General features: G+C 41.7%; 1 protein-coding gene across 1 annotated transcript; it reads left to right on the forward strand.

Annotated features, from left to right (window-relative positions):
- The first annotated feature begins 4,671 nt into the window (after window positions 1-4,671).
- LOC134184754 (protein RUFY3-like) lies at window positions 4,672-12,821 on the forward strand. Its single transcript, XM_062652498.1, has 4 exons — window positions 4,672-4,890; window positions 4,982-5,111; window positions 9,733-9,834; window positions 12,653-12,821. Exons 1-4 carry the CDS (start codon window positions 4,689-4,691, stop codon window positions 12,819-12,821), a joined length of 603 nt encoding a protein of 200 aa, XP_062508482.1. The 5' UTR covers window positions 4,672-4,688.
- The last annotated feature ends 1,997 nt before the right edge of the window (window positions 12,822-14,818 follow it).

The following is a 14,818-nucleotide window of genomic DNA, read 5'->3' on the forward strand; positions in this document are numbered from 1 at the left end:
AATAATTACAATATAGTTCTTAATACATGAAAACCTAAAAGATAGTCTGGTCCTCAAAGTACCAACACTAGCTGTCATTTATCTAGCAAACAACTGGTCTGTATGTATGTATGTATGTATGTTAGTTTGTGTCTGTTTGTGTCTGTCTGTCAATACATATATTTTCAAACATTGAACTATCATCACCATCTAAGCAAAGCAACTAAATACTACCGAGCCAATAGGGCTTGGTTCTACCTATAACTATTTATGTTTATGTGGCTGTCTCTTGAAGCGTCTGTCTGTCTGTTTGCCTGTAAGACCCCTTTCGTAGTGCAGAACAATTCAAAACTGTTTTGGAGGAAACGGTTCTCTTTGATTCTTTAAAGATGCAATGCAAAAGTAATCCTGAAAAAGTTGTCAAGAGTTTCAGAAACAGAGAATGACATGGACAAGCCTTTTGACTTTAATGTACAGATCCAAGTCCACTAATGTTTTAAAGTATTTTGCTGTGAAGGACTGGTTTATCATAGAAGTTTAGGATGTGTACAAGTAGCGGACCTGTAACAAAGAATAACCTGTCTGTTTGTCTGTCTTTCTGTCTGTTTGTCGGTCTGTCTGTCTGTCTGTCATCACTAACACTAAAACAAAGCTAAACATAAAACTACGAGTCTATGGGACCTAGCTAGTGGCCCGTCAATACAATCAGCATGAGTGGAGGAATAATATCTGGACTGCCACACAAGAAATAAATGTAAAAAACAAGGGGGAAAAAGACCACAAGGATGAGCAGAATTGTCACTATGAGGCAAAGCAAATTCATTGCAGCTTTGATGGTTGTAGTTTCAGTACTATCAGCTGTGAGTCTTATAAACCACCAGAGGCAGAGCATGGTCAGTCACTGACTGGCCAATGTCAGTACATGTGCTGTCACCAAACATTTCACAAACAAGACCTTCACAACCACAGTCATCCCTTTGACATAGCCTACAGTAATCTTGGTCTGCACAGTTTCTCATTGAAATGAAAGCAGCAAAAGGAAGTGTGTGTGTGTGTGTGTGTGTGTGTGTGTGTGTGTGTGTGTGTGTGTGTGTGTGTGTGTGTGTGTGTGTGTGTGTGTGTGTGTGTGTGTGTGTGTGTGTGTGTGTGTGTGTGTGTGTGTGTGTGTGTGTGTGTGTGTGTGTGTGTGTGTGTGTGTGTGTGTGTGTGTGTGTGTGTGTGTGTGTGTGTGTGTGTGTGTGTGTGTGTGTGTGTGTGTGTGTGTGTGTGTGTGTGTGTGTGTGTGTGTGTGTGTGTGTGTGTGTGTGTGTGTGTGTGTGTGTGTGTGTGTGTGTGTGTGTGTGTGTGTGTGTGTGTGTGTGTGTGTGTGTGTGTGTGTGTGTGTGTGTGTGTGTGTGTGTGTGTGTGTGTGTGTGTGTGTGTGTGTGTGTGTGTGTGTGTGTGTGTAATTGTGCTTCATTACGAACTAAATTTATTGAAATTCAATTGAAAGCTGCATGGCTCAGGCAGTAGTATTGGCAGACAATGTGACACAGATTGTAAGTAGCTGTTGAATCCGTTTAATATGCACTCTGTATTTAACTTTGTTGCATAGATTACTTCTGAATGGTCAAATGATAATATGCTAGGCTAGCTAGCTAGCTATACATGTTGTACAATTAATAACACCATGTTTGAGTTTGCACATATCTGAAAGCTAGCTGCTGCAGGTGTACCAGTATGACGATACACCTGCTAGAGTTGTCTGCATGGCAGCCTAGGTCAGTTTCAATTAAGCTGGCTACCATGCATTGACAAACATTGCAATTCAAACAATGTTGATGGCAAACATTGTACTTCGATTCAGTGCGTGTTTCTCAAAAGGATTCTTGCTCAAGTCTCTGAAAGGTTGTTGTATGTAGGTACATTGCTGCACGCGTGATGATTGAACTTGCTGTTGACGTGTCTGTACTGTCTAGCTGTAGTTTAGCAGCTGCATGTACCTACCGACCGTAAATTCTATTAACTTAATAAGTTACTAACACAGGCAAATATAACCTGTAAATCAATGGTTCAGAGGTGCAGCTCCATTTCATGAGCGTTGACACAAAGTTGGTCAACTACTTCTTCAATTTTCCTTCTCCAAACCACTTGATCGTGACTGTTAAGTGAATATAAGTGGAAATTACGTTGTGGCGTGATGATACTGAAACAGCATTGCTCATCAACACTTCGAGGATAATCTTCTATGATTTCCTTCATGAAGTGGCATTGGAAAACATAGGACTTTGGAGACAACTGTACTTTGCCTCGTATCTTCCTATTACCTCTCATGGAGGGCTTTGAGAAAACCAGCAAACCGTCGTCAAACAGTTGCCAATGTCTTCTTCTCCATTTCCCACCAATAGTGAAATTCCATCCAGAAACTCTCTTGTACATTTCACCTTCATAAACTAGACGAGGTTTTTTATCCATTTCTGGAAAGCTACTCTCTAGAGCTATTGAGAGGCGCTAGACACAGTGTACCTCGTCTTTTGTAACAATTTAGGGCAATTATAACAAACTCTGGTGTAATACTGTGACGTAAAATTTGCATTGTTACGTAATACAATATTTATACGTAATTAGGCTATATAATAGGTATCCTATTTGTTATTATGATCTGGTCAATCGAGATCCTATTTGCGTTCAGCGTACACAGTCGGTCAACCAAGGCTGTATTGTGGGGGCGAGGCTACAATTTCATATCTGGGAGTGTCTACTGGAAAGAAGGACAATATATGACGAAGATCACTGTCTGCAGAAGATGTGCACGCATGGGACAACATATTCGCTAAGTCTTATCCGATAAAACTGGCGATAGACTGGCGTATACGTATTTTCACCAACAACCTACAATAGTAAAATGTAAAGGGGGAATGTGATCGCGTTTTACTGCATTCTAGAATCTGGTGTGCATCTGCAAACACGTGAGGTTTCTGACCCCAAACTTGACGTACTGTGCAGTAATGGGAGTAAGATAAATCGTCTGGTAGAAACCGCGGTTCTGCACCGCAGCAGTATTACAAGGTGGATAGCGCTACTCTGTTGAGATTTCTTTGCGCTGAGTGCTGTTTTCAACAAGTTCCTTTCCTTCTTTGTAATATGAGTTCTTAGCTAATGTTCGTTTGTTCTGTTCTTCTGTAAGTCTATCAAATTGATTTTCGAGTTTGCTGATAGTTGTAAGTGTTTTGCTGTGATAATTATTATAAGGAGTCATAACTAGCCAAGGGCATTGATGTTGAAGAGGAGTAGAGGCTGAACTGTTTGTGCATGCATTTTAATTAGTAGGTACTCTACATATATGCATCTAAACGGGGAGATTGCCAGTCTTGTGCTAGATGTGGCACCTGCACTGCAGAGATCCATCCAGAAAATTGAGAAAATTGTAAGAAGAGTTGAAACAGTGGGTAGTGTCTGCCCTTGAAATCAAATCAACCCAGTCTTGCTTGTGCGCTTGTGTCACAAATGTGAACAATCTGTCAGGAGGCACTAGATGACCAGACATGGAGATGAATCTGGCAGTTTAACAAAAGTCTCTAGTCCCAAGAGGACAAAAGTTTGGGTGATCAGGATGTGGAGTCAAGCCAACTTGCACGAGATTGTTGTCAGTGATCTAAGTTTGTCAGGTCAGTTGAGAGTAGTTTGGGGAAGTCCTGAGCATATTGCCTTTATTGAAGAGAGAGTTGCATGGCTAAGTCAAGGATGTGCAAGCAAGACATGATGCGGGATGAAACGTAGTCAATGTGCAAAGAAGGGACATCATTGTGATCCTGGATGCCAGTGTGTAAACTGTAGTGATCTCCAGTCTGGATGTCATGAGAGTGATCCCGACGTCAGATGCAAGAAGAAATCAAACTGTAGATAGAACGAGGAATAGATTGGAAAAACTCTTGAAGACCATGATGATGATGACAACACAATTTGTGAAGAGTCAGGTCCAGACCTAGAGTTACCAGAAGTAATTGCCACTGATAATAGCATTTTGGAGTCTACTATAACCTATTCGTCCGGTGTCAAGAAACGTCTTGTATTGTTTGTCACTTTGTCTAATAATTGCTCATAGTATTAATTATTATCAAAACATCACTATCACACGACCATAAATTTTCCAATAATTATAAAGGCATGTAATTGCAGTTTATTATTAATAGATAGTTATTAATTAAATTAATTGATTAGCTGACTAATTGTTGCACAGTCACTACCTGAATATACTGTACTAGACACGTTCAGTAGTCTAATTTGTTGCTTTGATATAGACATGCGTAGTGTATTACATCAGACAATTCTTTTCAAGACAGATCAACATAGATTAGCCAGAATCTAAACAGGAGAATACTCTAGCAAGTGGTTTGACAAGTTGTACAGTACAGTACAGTAACCTTACATTTACTGTCACTGCCGATTCTGGTGTGGCTTTGACGTTAGCTAGCATCAGCGGTAATGCTAATTTTAGACTCGTACACAGTTCTCCTCCTCGCGCGCTCTCCGCGTGTTTTGGCACGTGCTTTTTGTTCCACTTGCAGGGAACGCGAAAGTGTCTTAATCGTATGTATTGCAATAAAATGCCTATTTCGTCGTGGCGGAGCACGTGGAGCTAGATGCGGGGTACGGACCGGCGCGCCGGCGCGCTAGAAATAAAAGCGAGGCCCTACGGGACGTTGGCTGACGGACTATACATTTTGCTCATGGCTGCCGGTACAGCACCATCAAAAATATCTCTATCGCAGCATGATGTAGAACGTACGAACCTTCTCAACATGGCAAAGCTTGCCATTAAAGGTCTACTAGAGTCGTCTATGAAGACAGGCAGAACTTTAGACGATTCACATGGCCCTCTTAGACAGTTTTTCGTGGTCTTGGAGCATGTTATGAGACATGGGCTGAAAGGTAAGTCACGAGAGACCCAGCAGCGGTTCTAGACCCATAGAACTGTTGGTGTACTGATCACGCCGATTTTCAATGGACGTTTCACATGTAGGCAAAAGAAATATACCAATTCCTGTTATTGGGATGAAGAAAGACTTTTGGGGTGTTGCCGAGTGTTTGGAGAAAGTGTCGACTGAATGCGCTGAACTGGTGCAGAGTGCAAGGAACTTACCTGGAGTGAAGTGAGCGTACTTGTTGTTTATTGCCGTTTTAGACCGGTGTTACAGTGATATGTGTTTCCCCGAGTTAAAGTTTCCCCGCACACATATCCCTAGTGTTTTGTGTGTCCCCGCACACATATCACTGGACGGACGACAAACAATGACGGTGATAAGTGTACTGTACTACATACAGTAGGTAAACACACCTAGTGCTGTTTTTCCAATGAATTCCGGCATTGCTACGTGAATTTAGACTATTAATTAAATAAAGCTATTACAGGAAAAAAATTAATTAAAATATCTTCCAATTATCTGAAAAACTTAAAAATTAAATTTTGAATGGTTGGAGCTTTTGTGTTTGCTCGGTGGACACAGGCTCGATTAGTTAGAGACTCACTTGTTATTACGCACTCTACAAGGCTCACTAACACTAACGTACTAACCAAACAGTGCTATGTCTAATTACTACATACCATGCCAACTAGGTCTAATCTAATTAAGTGTCATACACTACACTCCTCTCCCTTTAGTTTTTTCGATACCTGAGAGGTAGCTGTCTGTTCTCTCGAGTTACCAAATAAGATGTTGGTCCCAGTCGTTGTGTCACTCTTCCTGCGAGCCATTTGCTTCGACCATCCCTTCTTGGATTCCAGACAGAAACAGTGTCTCCTGGACCCACTTCTCTTACATTGGTTGTAGCCTGGTTAAATTCTTCTCTTTGATGATCTCGTATCCTTTTCCCAGCTTCCGGTTTCAACAGACTCAGCCTCGTCCTAAGAGAACGTTTCATCAGCAACTCAGCCGGAGTCTTTCCAGTCGTCCCGTGTGGGGTAGTCCAATAATGAAGTAAGAACAATGACACTTGGTGACTCCGTGTTCGCTCCGATGGCTTAGACTTTAAGCTCTTCTTTAATTCCTGTACCATCCTCTCCACCTGTCCATTCGTGGATGGGTGATATGGTGGGGTACGTTGATGGTGGATGCCATTTGAGCGCATGAATTTACTAAACTTCTCCGATAGGAATTGATGTCCATTGTCAGTTACCATACAATATGGTATTCCATGAGTTGCAAATGTTCTTCTCATACATTCTACTGTCTGGCAAGCAGTAGTATTCTTGTGTAATTCATGGACCTCTGGCCACTTTGAAAACGCATCTACTAATAATAAGTAGTGTCTTCCTCCGTACTCCGCAAAGTCTGCGTGGACACGTTCCCAAGGACCTTCCGGGTATATCCAAGGATGAGTTGGCGTTGAAATTGCAGGTTTATTCCGTTGTTCCTGACACGTGGAACATGATCTGACTATGCTCTCAACATCTCTGTCCAAGGCAGGCCACCACACAAAACTTCTAGCCGTCGCCTTCATTCGCACCATTCCTATATGTCCTGTGTGTAGTTCAGACAATACTTGTTTTGTAGTGAATATGGAATCACTACTCTTCCTCCATATATTAGACATCCCTCGGTAATAGATAACTCGGTTGACCTCTTGGCATAACTGTGTAGTTCAGGCGACCCATTGGTTGGCTATCCCTCTAGAGTATACTTCAATACTCTGCTAAGGATAGGATCCTTGGCCGTGGCTTGTTTCACTTGGTCTGCTGTAACTGGCAAAGTGTCCAAGTAATTTATATGGTACATAATTTTGTTAGGATCGATTGCTTCCACAGGCAGTGGAAGTCTGGACAGCATGTCCGCTTCTTGATTGTTCATTCAGGGAGTAAACTCTAAATCGTAGTCATACGCACTCAGTACTATTGCCCAACGCTGCAATCTAGCAGCTGCCAAAGTCGGGATCCCTTGTTTCGGTCCTAATATTTTAAGTAAAGGTCTATGGTCTGTCACTAGTGTAAATTTACGTCCGATCAAATACTTGTGGAACTGTCATACACCGTTGATAAGAGCTAAGGCTTCCTTTTCGAACTGTGCATAACCTCTTTCAGTTGAAGACAATGTTCTGGATGTGAATACAATTGGTTGTTCAGTTCCATCTGGCATAACGTGCGTTAAACAAGCCCCAATTCCTTCTGGCGAGGCATCACACTTGAGTCGTAATGGGTTTTTCCAAATTGTAATGCGTTAGGCAGCTTGAATTCAATAGTTTCTCTTTGCTTTTTCAAAAGCTTCTTGTTGTGATTTCTTCCAAATCCATGGCGTAGACTTCTGGAGTAGTTTGTACAAAGGTTGGAGGGTAGTTGAGATATTCGGTAAAAATCGACCATAGTAGTTGAGTAAACCCAAGTATGACTTTAATTGAGTTACATTCTGTGGTTGGGGAGCCTCTCTAATTGCTCGATACTTACTCTCCAATGGTCTGAGCCCCTTCTCGCTAATTAGGTGCCCCAAATACTCCACTTCGGAAGTGTTGAATGTGCACTTCTCTTCTTTTAGTCGAATACCTCTCTTACTCAGTCGGTCCAACACGATGTCTAACCGCTGGTCATGTTCCTCCTGGCTACCTTCTACTACCAGTATGTCATTTAAGTAGCATATGCATCCTGGAATGCCTGCTAAAATTTCATTCATGGCCTTTTGCCAAATAGCAGGTGCAGATGTGATTCCAAACGGCATCCTTGTATACACAAAGAGTCCCTTGCTAGTATTGATCGTCAAGTATGCCTGAGAGTCTGGGCTAATCTTTATTTGTTGGTATGCCTGTGTCATGTCCAAACGAGTAAAGACTCTTCCCCCTGCTAGGGTTGAAAACAGGTCTTGCGGATTAGGCATTGGGTAGCATTCCGTCTCTAGGTAAGGGTTCACACTAACTTTGTAGTCACCACATACCCGTATTGACCCGTCAGCCTTCCTTACAATTACAATAGGTGATGCCCACTCGCTTCTGTTAATTTGTCGAATTATTCCCTCCTGTTGCAAACGGTCCAGTTCTTCGTCTACTTTACTGTGTAGGGCGTAGGGTACCGGTCGCGGTCTAAGGAACTTTGGCACTGCATCCTGTCTTAGTGTAATGCGTGCTTCGTATCCGTTCAGTGCTCCAATTTCCTTCTCAAACAATTGGGGGTATCTCTTAGTATAATCGGTACCCAGCGTCTTCCTCAGGCTAGTCGGTCTGTCAATCCTAAATAACATGTGCCAATCCAGTCGGATCTGTGAAAGCCAGTTTTGCTCCAAGACTGCTGGTTTGTTTTGAACTTCAACAACTACCATTTTCTCACGTGCGGTCTGGTTGCCGTAACAGATTGGAACGTAAGCTTCCCCCCTTACCGTCAGTGGTTCTCCGGAGTATGTCTGAAGTTTGACTCTACTCTTCTGTAACTTCACGTGAGTCAGAAAACGTTTGTATATGTACGCAGGTATCACAGTCATAGATGCCCCAGTATTGACATCCATTGTCACTAACGCCCCTGCAACTTCCACAATGACTTTGGGTGAGCTCTGTTTGTCTGTCAGAGTATATATTATACTTACCTCGTCGTCTTCTTTGACTTGGTTCGTTTGGTGTCTGGATTTTGTCGACTTCGTTGCTTGCTTGCCATTCTGAAATTTCGAGCCATAACTCGCTTGATACTTCTGGCCAGATTGCTTCCGTTTCCTGCAAGATTTGGCGATATGACCTCTAACGTTGCAAACCTGGCAAGTGGCGCTCTTGTACCAACACTTTTCAGAGTCGTGATTGCGTCCATCACAACGATGGCAAACACGCTCTTTAGCTCTGCTATCCCTGGGAGTGAACCGCCTACCTCCGGATGCTTGCACGGTAAACATTGTCTCTGCTGCTTTGTACGTTTGTCGACTTGATTGCGGTTCTCCTCGCAACAATTTCAGTTCATGTCTTGCGGTTTCGTGCGCTTGAGTTAGCGACAGTGCCTTTTCCAATGTCAGGTCTCGTTTTGCTAGGACCTTCTGCTGTAGGCCTTCATGCTGGAGACCGCACACCAATTGATCGCGTAATGCTGTGTTCAGGCTGTCCGCGAATTCGCAATCTTTTGCTAAGTGGCACAATTCTGCAAGGTAATTTGCAATTGATTCTCCCTCTTTCTGCTGTCTCTTATAACATTTGAACCTTTCGGCAATAACTGTCTTCCTCGGTTCGTAATGATTCTTCAGCAATGTGATGAGTTGGTTGAGGATCTTATCTTGTGGTTTAGCTGGACTAACGAGGTTCGATAATATTGAGTACGTTGTTTCTCCGACTGTCGTGAGGAATATTGCTTTCATTTTGTTCGCGTCGACGATGTTGTTGGCGGTACAATAGAGCAGCAAACGTTGGTGATATTCATCAATCTTGTCACCTGGTTGGAGTGGTTCCGAATGTTCATACTTTGTGTGGCTCTTCGCCATCCTCGTCGCCAATTTTGTGTTTGATCGGTGGACACAGGCTTGATTAGTTAGAGACTCACTTGTTATTACACACTCTACAACGCTCACTAACGTACTAACCAAACAGTGTTATGTCTAATTACTACATACCATGCCAGCTAGGTCTAATCTAATTAAGTGTCATACACTACAGGAGCATGCGCTCTTGCCGTACCTTTGATGTAGACAATCCAGTGATATATGTGTGCGGTGACACACAAAACACTAGGGATATATGTGCAGGGAAACTTGTAACCCGGGGAAACACATATCACTGTAACACCGGTACTCGACAATCCACTGATTGTATGTCAATGAATAGGACTGGACTGGGGAGAGGACGGGCATGGATGAGACTGGCAATGATGCAGAAGAAATTAGCAGAATATTTTCAGATCTTGATTGAGCGCCACGACATTATAGAGTAAGACAAAGAAACCTTATGTCTGTCTTTGTTCTCTAGAGATAGATGTCAACCTACTAAGGATACATTCACTTTTCATATATTCCTAGATGACCAAAATGCTCCAAGACCATGGGAAATTACTGATGGTGTTACAGTACAACGTAGTAGTGCTCCTTCTGGAAGAAGCTCTTTCTTATACTTTGCTTCTTTCTTTTCCTCTTTTTTGGAGGCTGTTCCTCAGTGTCTGCTAAAAAACATACAATATGTCCAGGCACCCTACTTGAAAATTGCAATGCATCTCAGAGTTTGGGTCGCAAACCTGATTTCTGATATGGTCTCTTGTTGATATACTGATATTGGGGCTTATGTTTGTCTTTCTGTCTGTCTGTCTGTCTCAGTCTGTTTGTCTGTCTGTCTTAGTCTGTTTGTCTGTCTGTCTGTCTGTCTGTCTCAGTCTGTTTGTCTGTCTGTCTGTCTGTTTGTCTGTATTTTGGGGCCCTATGGCTGAAAACTATCTCGATAAGATCTCAAAAATTTTAAAAAATGCAAATGGAAGAGCAGCAAAACAGACTTTAGAGATAGATGGAGAAAGCAACTGTCTGTAGTTGTAAAGTCTTGCAACTATCGTGTAATTTTGTAAAAAGTTGTCAAAGTTGTCTAAGTGCAATTTTGATGACTTTCTATACGATAAAGACGTTCAACATTTTGTTCATTGACTATTATTGTTATGCATACGTAAGGTAGCGATTGTTATTAGTAGAGTAAGAGTTCAATATAATAATCTGGCTGTCTGTCTGTCTGTCTGTCTACACATATATTTTCAACATTGAAATCTACACAACACAACTAAGCAAGTCTACTGTCCCAATCGCTTATAACCACTAACAAACTAAAAACCTACAGAAACCAGCCCTATATAGGGCTGTACAGTAAAGCACACTACTGGTTAAAATGCAAAGCATTGTTGGTGCAAGCCTCGGTGAGAACAGACATGAAACACAATGATTTGTCATAACGTAAATTTTTTTGTAAGAGCGGCGTGTTATTACATTTTTGGCTGCAGTCGTCAAGCTATCAGAAGCTTGAGCTTATTTGCACGTAGTCTTATTAGTCTTGTGGGAATGGCTCTCAGCATGCGTGCAATCAGTTGATTCTGATGATAATTTAAACTATCTTCCTCTCTGATGTATCAGCTAAGAACAATGTACATGTGTATGTAGAAATTTGAAGTAGACACAAACCGATTCTTAATTAAACCTCCACAACTCGTACGCAAATCACTTTGTGGTATGATTGCTCGCACCATTTGTGTATACTCTAAGCAAAGGAATTTACCAGTGTAAGTTTGTCCGTTCAAATCAAGCTCGACGAGTACAGTTCATAGTCACAGCTGGACACGGACGCACACGTTTTGACATCAAGGGGGAGGGGGGAACATACACGTACAGATAGAGCGCTAATGTAAATTTCTTTGAAAGAGCGACGTATTCTCACATCTAGTTGCATTTTTGGCCACAATTGTCAAGTCATATCTGTAGGAGCTCGAGCATGTTTGCTCATACTTTTATTAGTCCCATGGGATTGGCACACAGCAAACTAAAAAGCCACGTACAGCTATTACACTTATTTGCATTATGACATCACAAACGATCATGTCTGTGATTGGCTCAAAATCAATGTCATTTCCGGCCGGTCATACGTACCATCGCACACATCTCAACACTGCAGTACTGTACACATAGGAAGGGTCTCGCCAAGGCTGGCTCACCCCAATTAATGGCGAGATTCTTCCTATGTATAATAATTGGGGCGAGCCTTGGCAAGACCCTTTCTATGTGTACTGTACTGTGTTGAGATGTGTGTGATGGTACATACACTACGACGGCCAGAAATAACGTTGATTTTGAACCAATCACAGACATGATAGTTTGTGATGTCACAATGCAGTTGTAAGTGCATGTAATAGCTGTATGGTTCTCCAGGTTGCTGCGCGCCAGTCTCACAGGACTAATAAGAGAATGTGCAAACAGGCTCGTTAGCTTTTAGAGATGGCTTGATGACTGCGGCCAAAAAGGCAACTAAATGTGAGAACACATCGCTTTTACAAAGAAATTTACGATAGCGCTCTATCTGTACGTGCATGTTCTCTGCAATGCAATATCCAAATGCACGTGTCCACATCCGGCTGTAAATGAACTACTTGTAACGATTTGAAGCGGCTGAGTTTACAGGTAAATTTCTTTGCTAGGGTATCTACGAACAGTATGAGAATACACACCACAATGTGGTTTGTGTTCTGCGTTACGGAGGTGTACGAATCGGTTTGTGCATGTCTACTTCAAATTTCGACATACATACAGTGTTCTTAGCTGACACATCAAGACAAGAGAGGAAGATGTTCACAACGGGACTACTACCAGAATACATGTAAACAGGCTGGAACTACAAACTACAAAGAAATTTACCTTAGTGCTATACCTATACGTAGATGTTCTCCACGATGACAAATCACTGTGTCTCGGGTCTGTCTGTTGTCACTGAGGCTTGCCCCAACAATGCTTTGCATTATTTATGCATATTGTTCAGTCTTTGACTTTTTGTCTGTCGGTCGGTCGGTCTGTCTGTCTGTCTGTCTGTCTGTCTGTCTTATTTTCAACATTGATACTACCATACAATAAATATCTGTCTCTCTGTTTAACACATGTATTCATTTTCAACAGCTATGTACACGAAACTACACATACAATGAGTTAATAATTAGGCAATGGTGCAACAGTGCAAGCATCAGTAGTGTTCATTCTATGAATGCTATAGATCTTATCTGCTGTAACTTTAGCAATGTTTCCCTGCAATTGAATGGAGATGAGATATCTCCACTTTCAAGACCCTGGTTTTTCTTTTTCTCATCATCTCTTGACCACTTGGCCAGTTTTTCAGATAGTTGGTGGCTTATATCTCCCAGCAACCAAGCTGTTCAAAAACTAAGGGAACGAAAGATGGTTTAATAGAAGCTCTTGGCTGTATTTAATCTCTTTTTCTCCCTCTTTTCTTGAGGCAGCAGTATCTGCAGTGCTATGCTAGCAGCTGATCCTAGCAAGTCAGTGCACCAGGGATGGGCTAGAGAAATGTCTAGTTCTATGTCATGACCAGTTTGGGGATTGATAACAGCAATGTCTGGTCTGTTGTCGTTGTTGAGGTATCGATGAGTTGGTTCTTTGCTGTGTTGGAAGTTTAGTTCAGTCAAACACTCCCACCAGACTTGCTTGATGACATTGTGTATTCGGATAGGACCCTCCAGTTTTGCATGTGACCAGGTAGTAGCATTCTTGGTGTAAATCTCTGCCACAATCATATCGTCCTGTGGATTATGATATCTTGCAGCCCAACCTGATCAGTGTTGCCAAATTGAATTCGTTGGAAGATAGTGCAAGTGATTGAGAGCGAGATCTATCTCTAGATGTACTGAGATGATTAATAAATTCTTTTACTTTGGATGTTTGATTGTATTCTGTGAGCCTGTGCTGCAACTTGACATGATCATGACCACTTCTGGCAAAGATTCATCTGCAGGAAGATAGCTCTACAGTTCGTAGAACCAGCAGGTTGATTGCTGAGTGGGAAATTGGTGATTGCCTCTTTCATCTGGAAAATGCTGAGGTAATGTAAACATTATATGAGTTCAACTTGCGAGGAAGCAAAAGGAGCTGTTGTGACTGCAGATGTTAAACTGAAACCACCATTCCTGATAGGCAAAACAGCTTGATGCCAGTTTGCATCTTCTGTGACTAAGCCTCCAAATAGCTGTTGAAATGATGCTCATGTATGGTTGTCATGAATTCCTGCAGCTTGAAGGAATTGTCTAGGAGCGACTGTTTTGGCCAGTGTTAATTCTGGGAACCTGACAGTACCTGAGAAGTAACAGAGCACTCTGACTGTCCTCTGGTCACATAATGATCTTTCTTAATAGGCATATTATGAGCATGATTGTATGATGTAAGATGAGCATGATTCCACTGGAGTTCCGAGAATCTTGGTATGTTTTTTATGTGACTTGGATGGAATTGGAGACAGCAATTGACTGATATGAAGAGTCAGACTGACGATATGTATATTTCACACTTCTTTTCCTGAACGATGAGACTAACACTAGACAGAGATGAGGTCAGATCTGCAAAACCTGAGAGAACTTTGTCTGCTACATGGACTCAACGAAAGATGTCATCCAAATAGGCTAGCACGCTGTCTGTCTGTCTGTTTGTCTGTCTGTCAATGGTGGCTTATTTTTCATAAATCACAGCTATTACAATGAAACGCAAATTACAGATCGCTAATAGTGTTCTCAACAGTCTAATACATTTCCTAAACATATTTTCAAGGCCCAAGGACTTGGAAGACTATTTTTGACAATCCCATCTGTCTGTCTGTCTTCAATTATTTCAATACGTTTTAAGCACAATTACAACACTAAATATACTCTAATCCTTGTCTCTGCCTCAAACTTAAAAAGGCTAAAACCACCTATGCCATTTACATCAAATGCAAAGAGTTTTAATTGACTACTATAAACTACATCTAAACTGTATGTAATTAACTAACTAGTGCATGCTACATTGTACATCCGAATCTTTACCCATGACCTCATCTCCCTGACCTCCTGTTATTCTCTTCAATTTTCCTAGTATCACTCCAGCATTAGCTTTCTGCACAATACAGCTATACGTTTCCTCCAGTAGCAGACAGTCTGTCGTCTGTTTGTCTGACTGTGTGTCCTTGTCTGTCTGTCTGTCTGTCAATACATATATTTTCAAACATTGGACTATTATACACCATCTAAGCAAAGCAACCAAATACTACACAAGCCAATAGGGCTTGGTTCTACCTACAACTAGTTATGTTTGTGTGGCTGTTTCTTGAAACAATCTTTATTTTTCTCTCAATTACTCTAGCATTTGATCGTTGTAGACACACAGAAAACACCGATCTCCAGTATGTCTTGAAGGTT

The sequence above is a fragment of the Corticium candelabrum genome, chromosome 9 (assembly GCF_963422355.1).
Source record: "Corticium candelabrum chromosome 9, ooCorCand1.1, whole genome shotgun sequence".
Lineage (NCBI taxonomy): Eukaryota > Metazoa > Porifera > Homoscleromorpha > Homosclerophorida > Plakinidae > Corticium > Corticium candelabrum.

Coding starts and splice junctions, on each gene's coding strand:
- LOC134184754 (XM_062652498.1), top strand. CDS start 4,689: ATGGCTGCCGGTACAGCACCATCAAAAATATCTCTATCGCAGCATGAT. Junction 4,891..4,981: donor TATGAGACATGGGCTGAAAG/GTAAGTCACGAG, acceptor TTTCACATGTAG/GCAAAAGAAATATACCAATT. Junction 5,112..9,732: donor AGGAACTTACCTGGAGTGAA/GTGAGCGTACTT, acceptor GTCAATGAATAG/GACTGGACTGGGGAGAGGAC.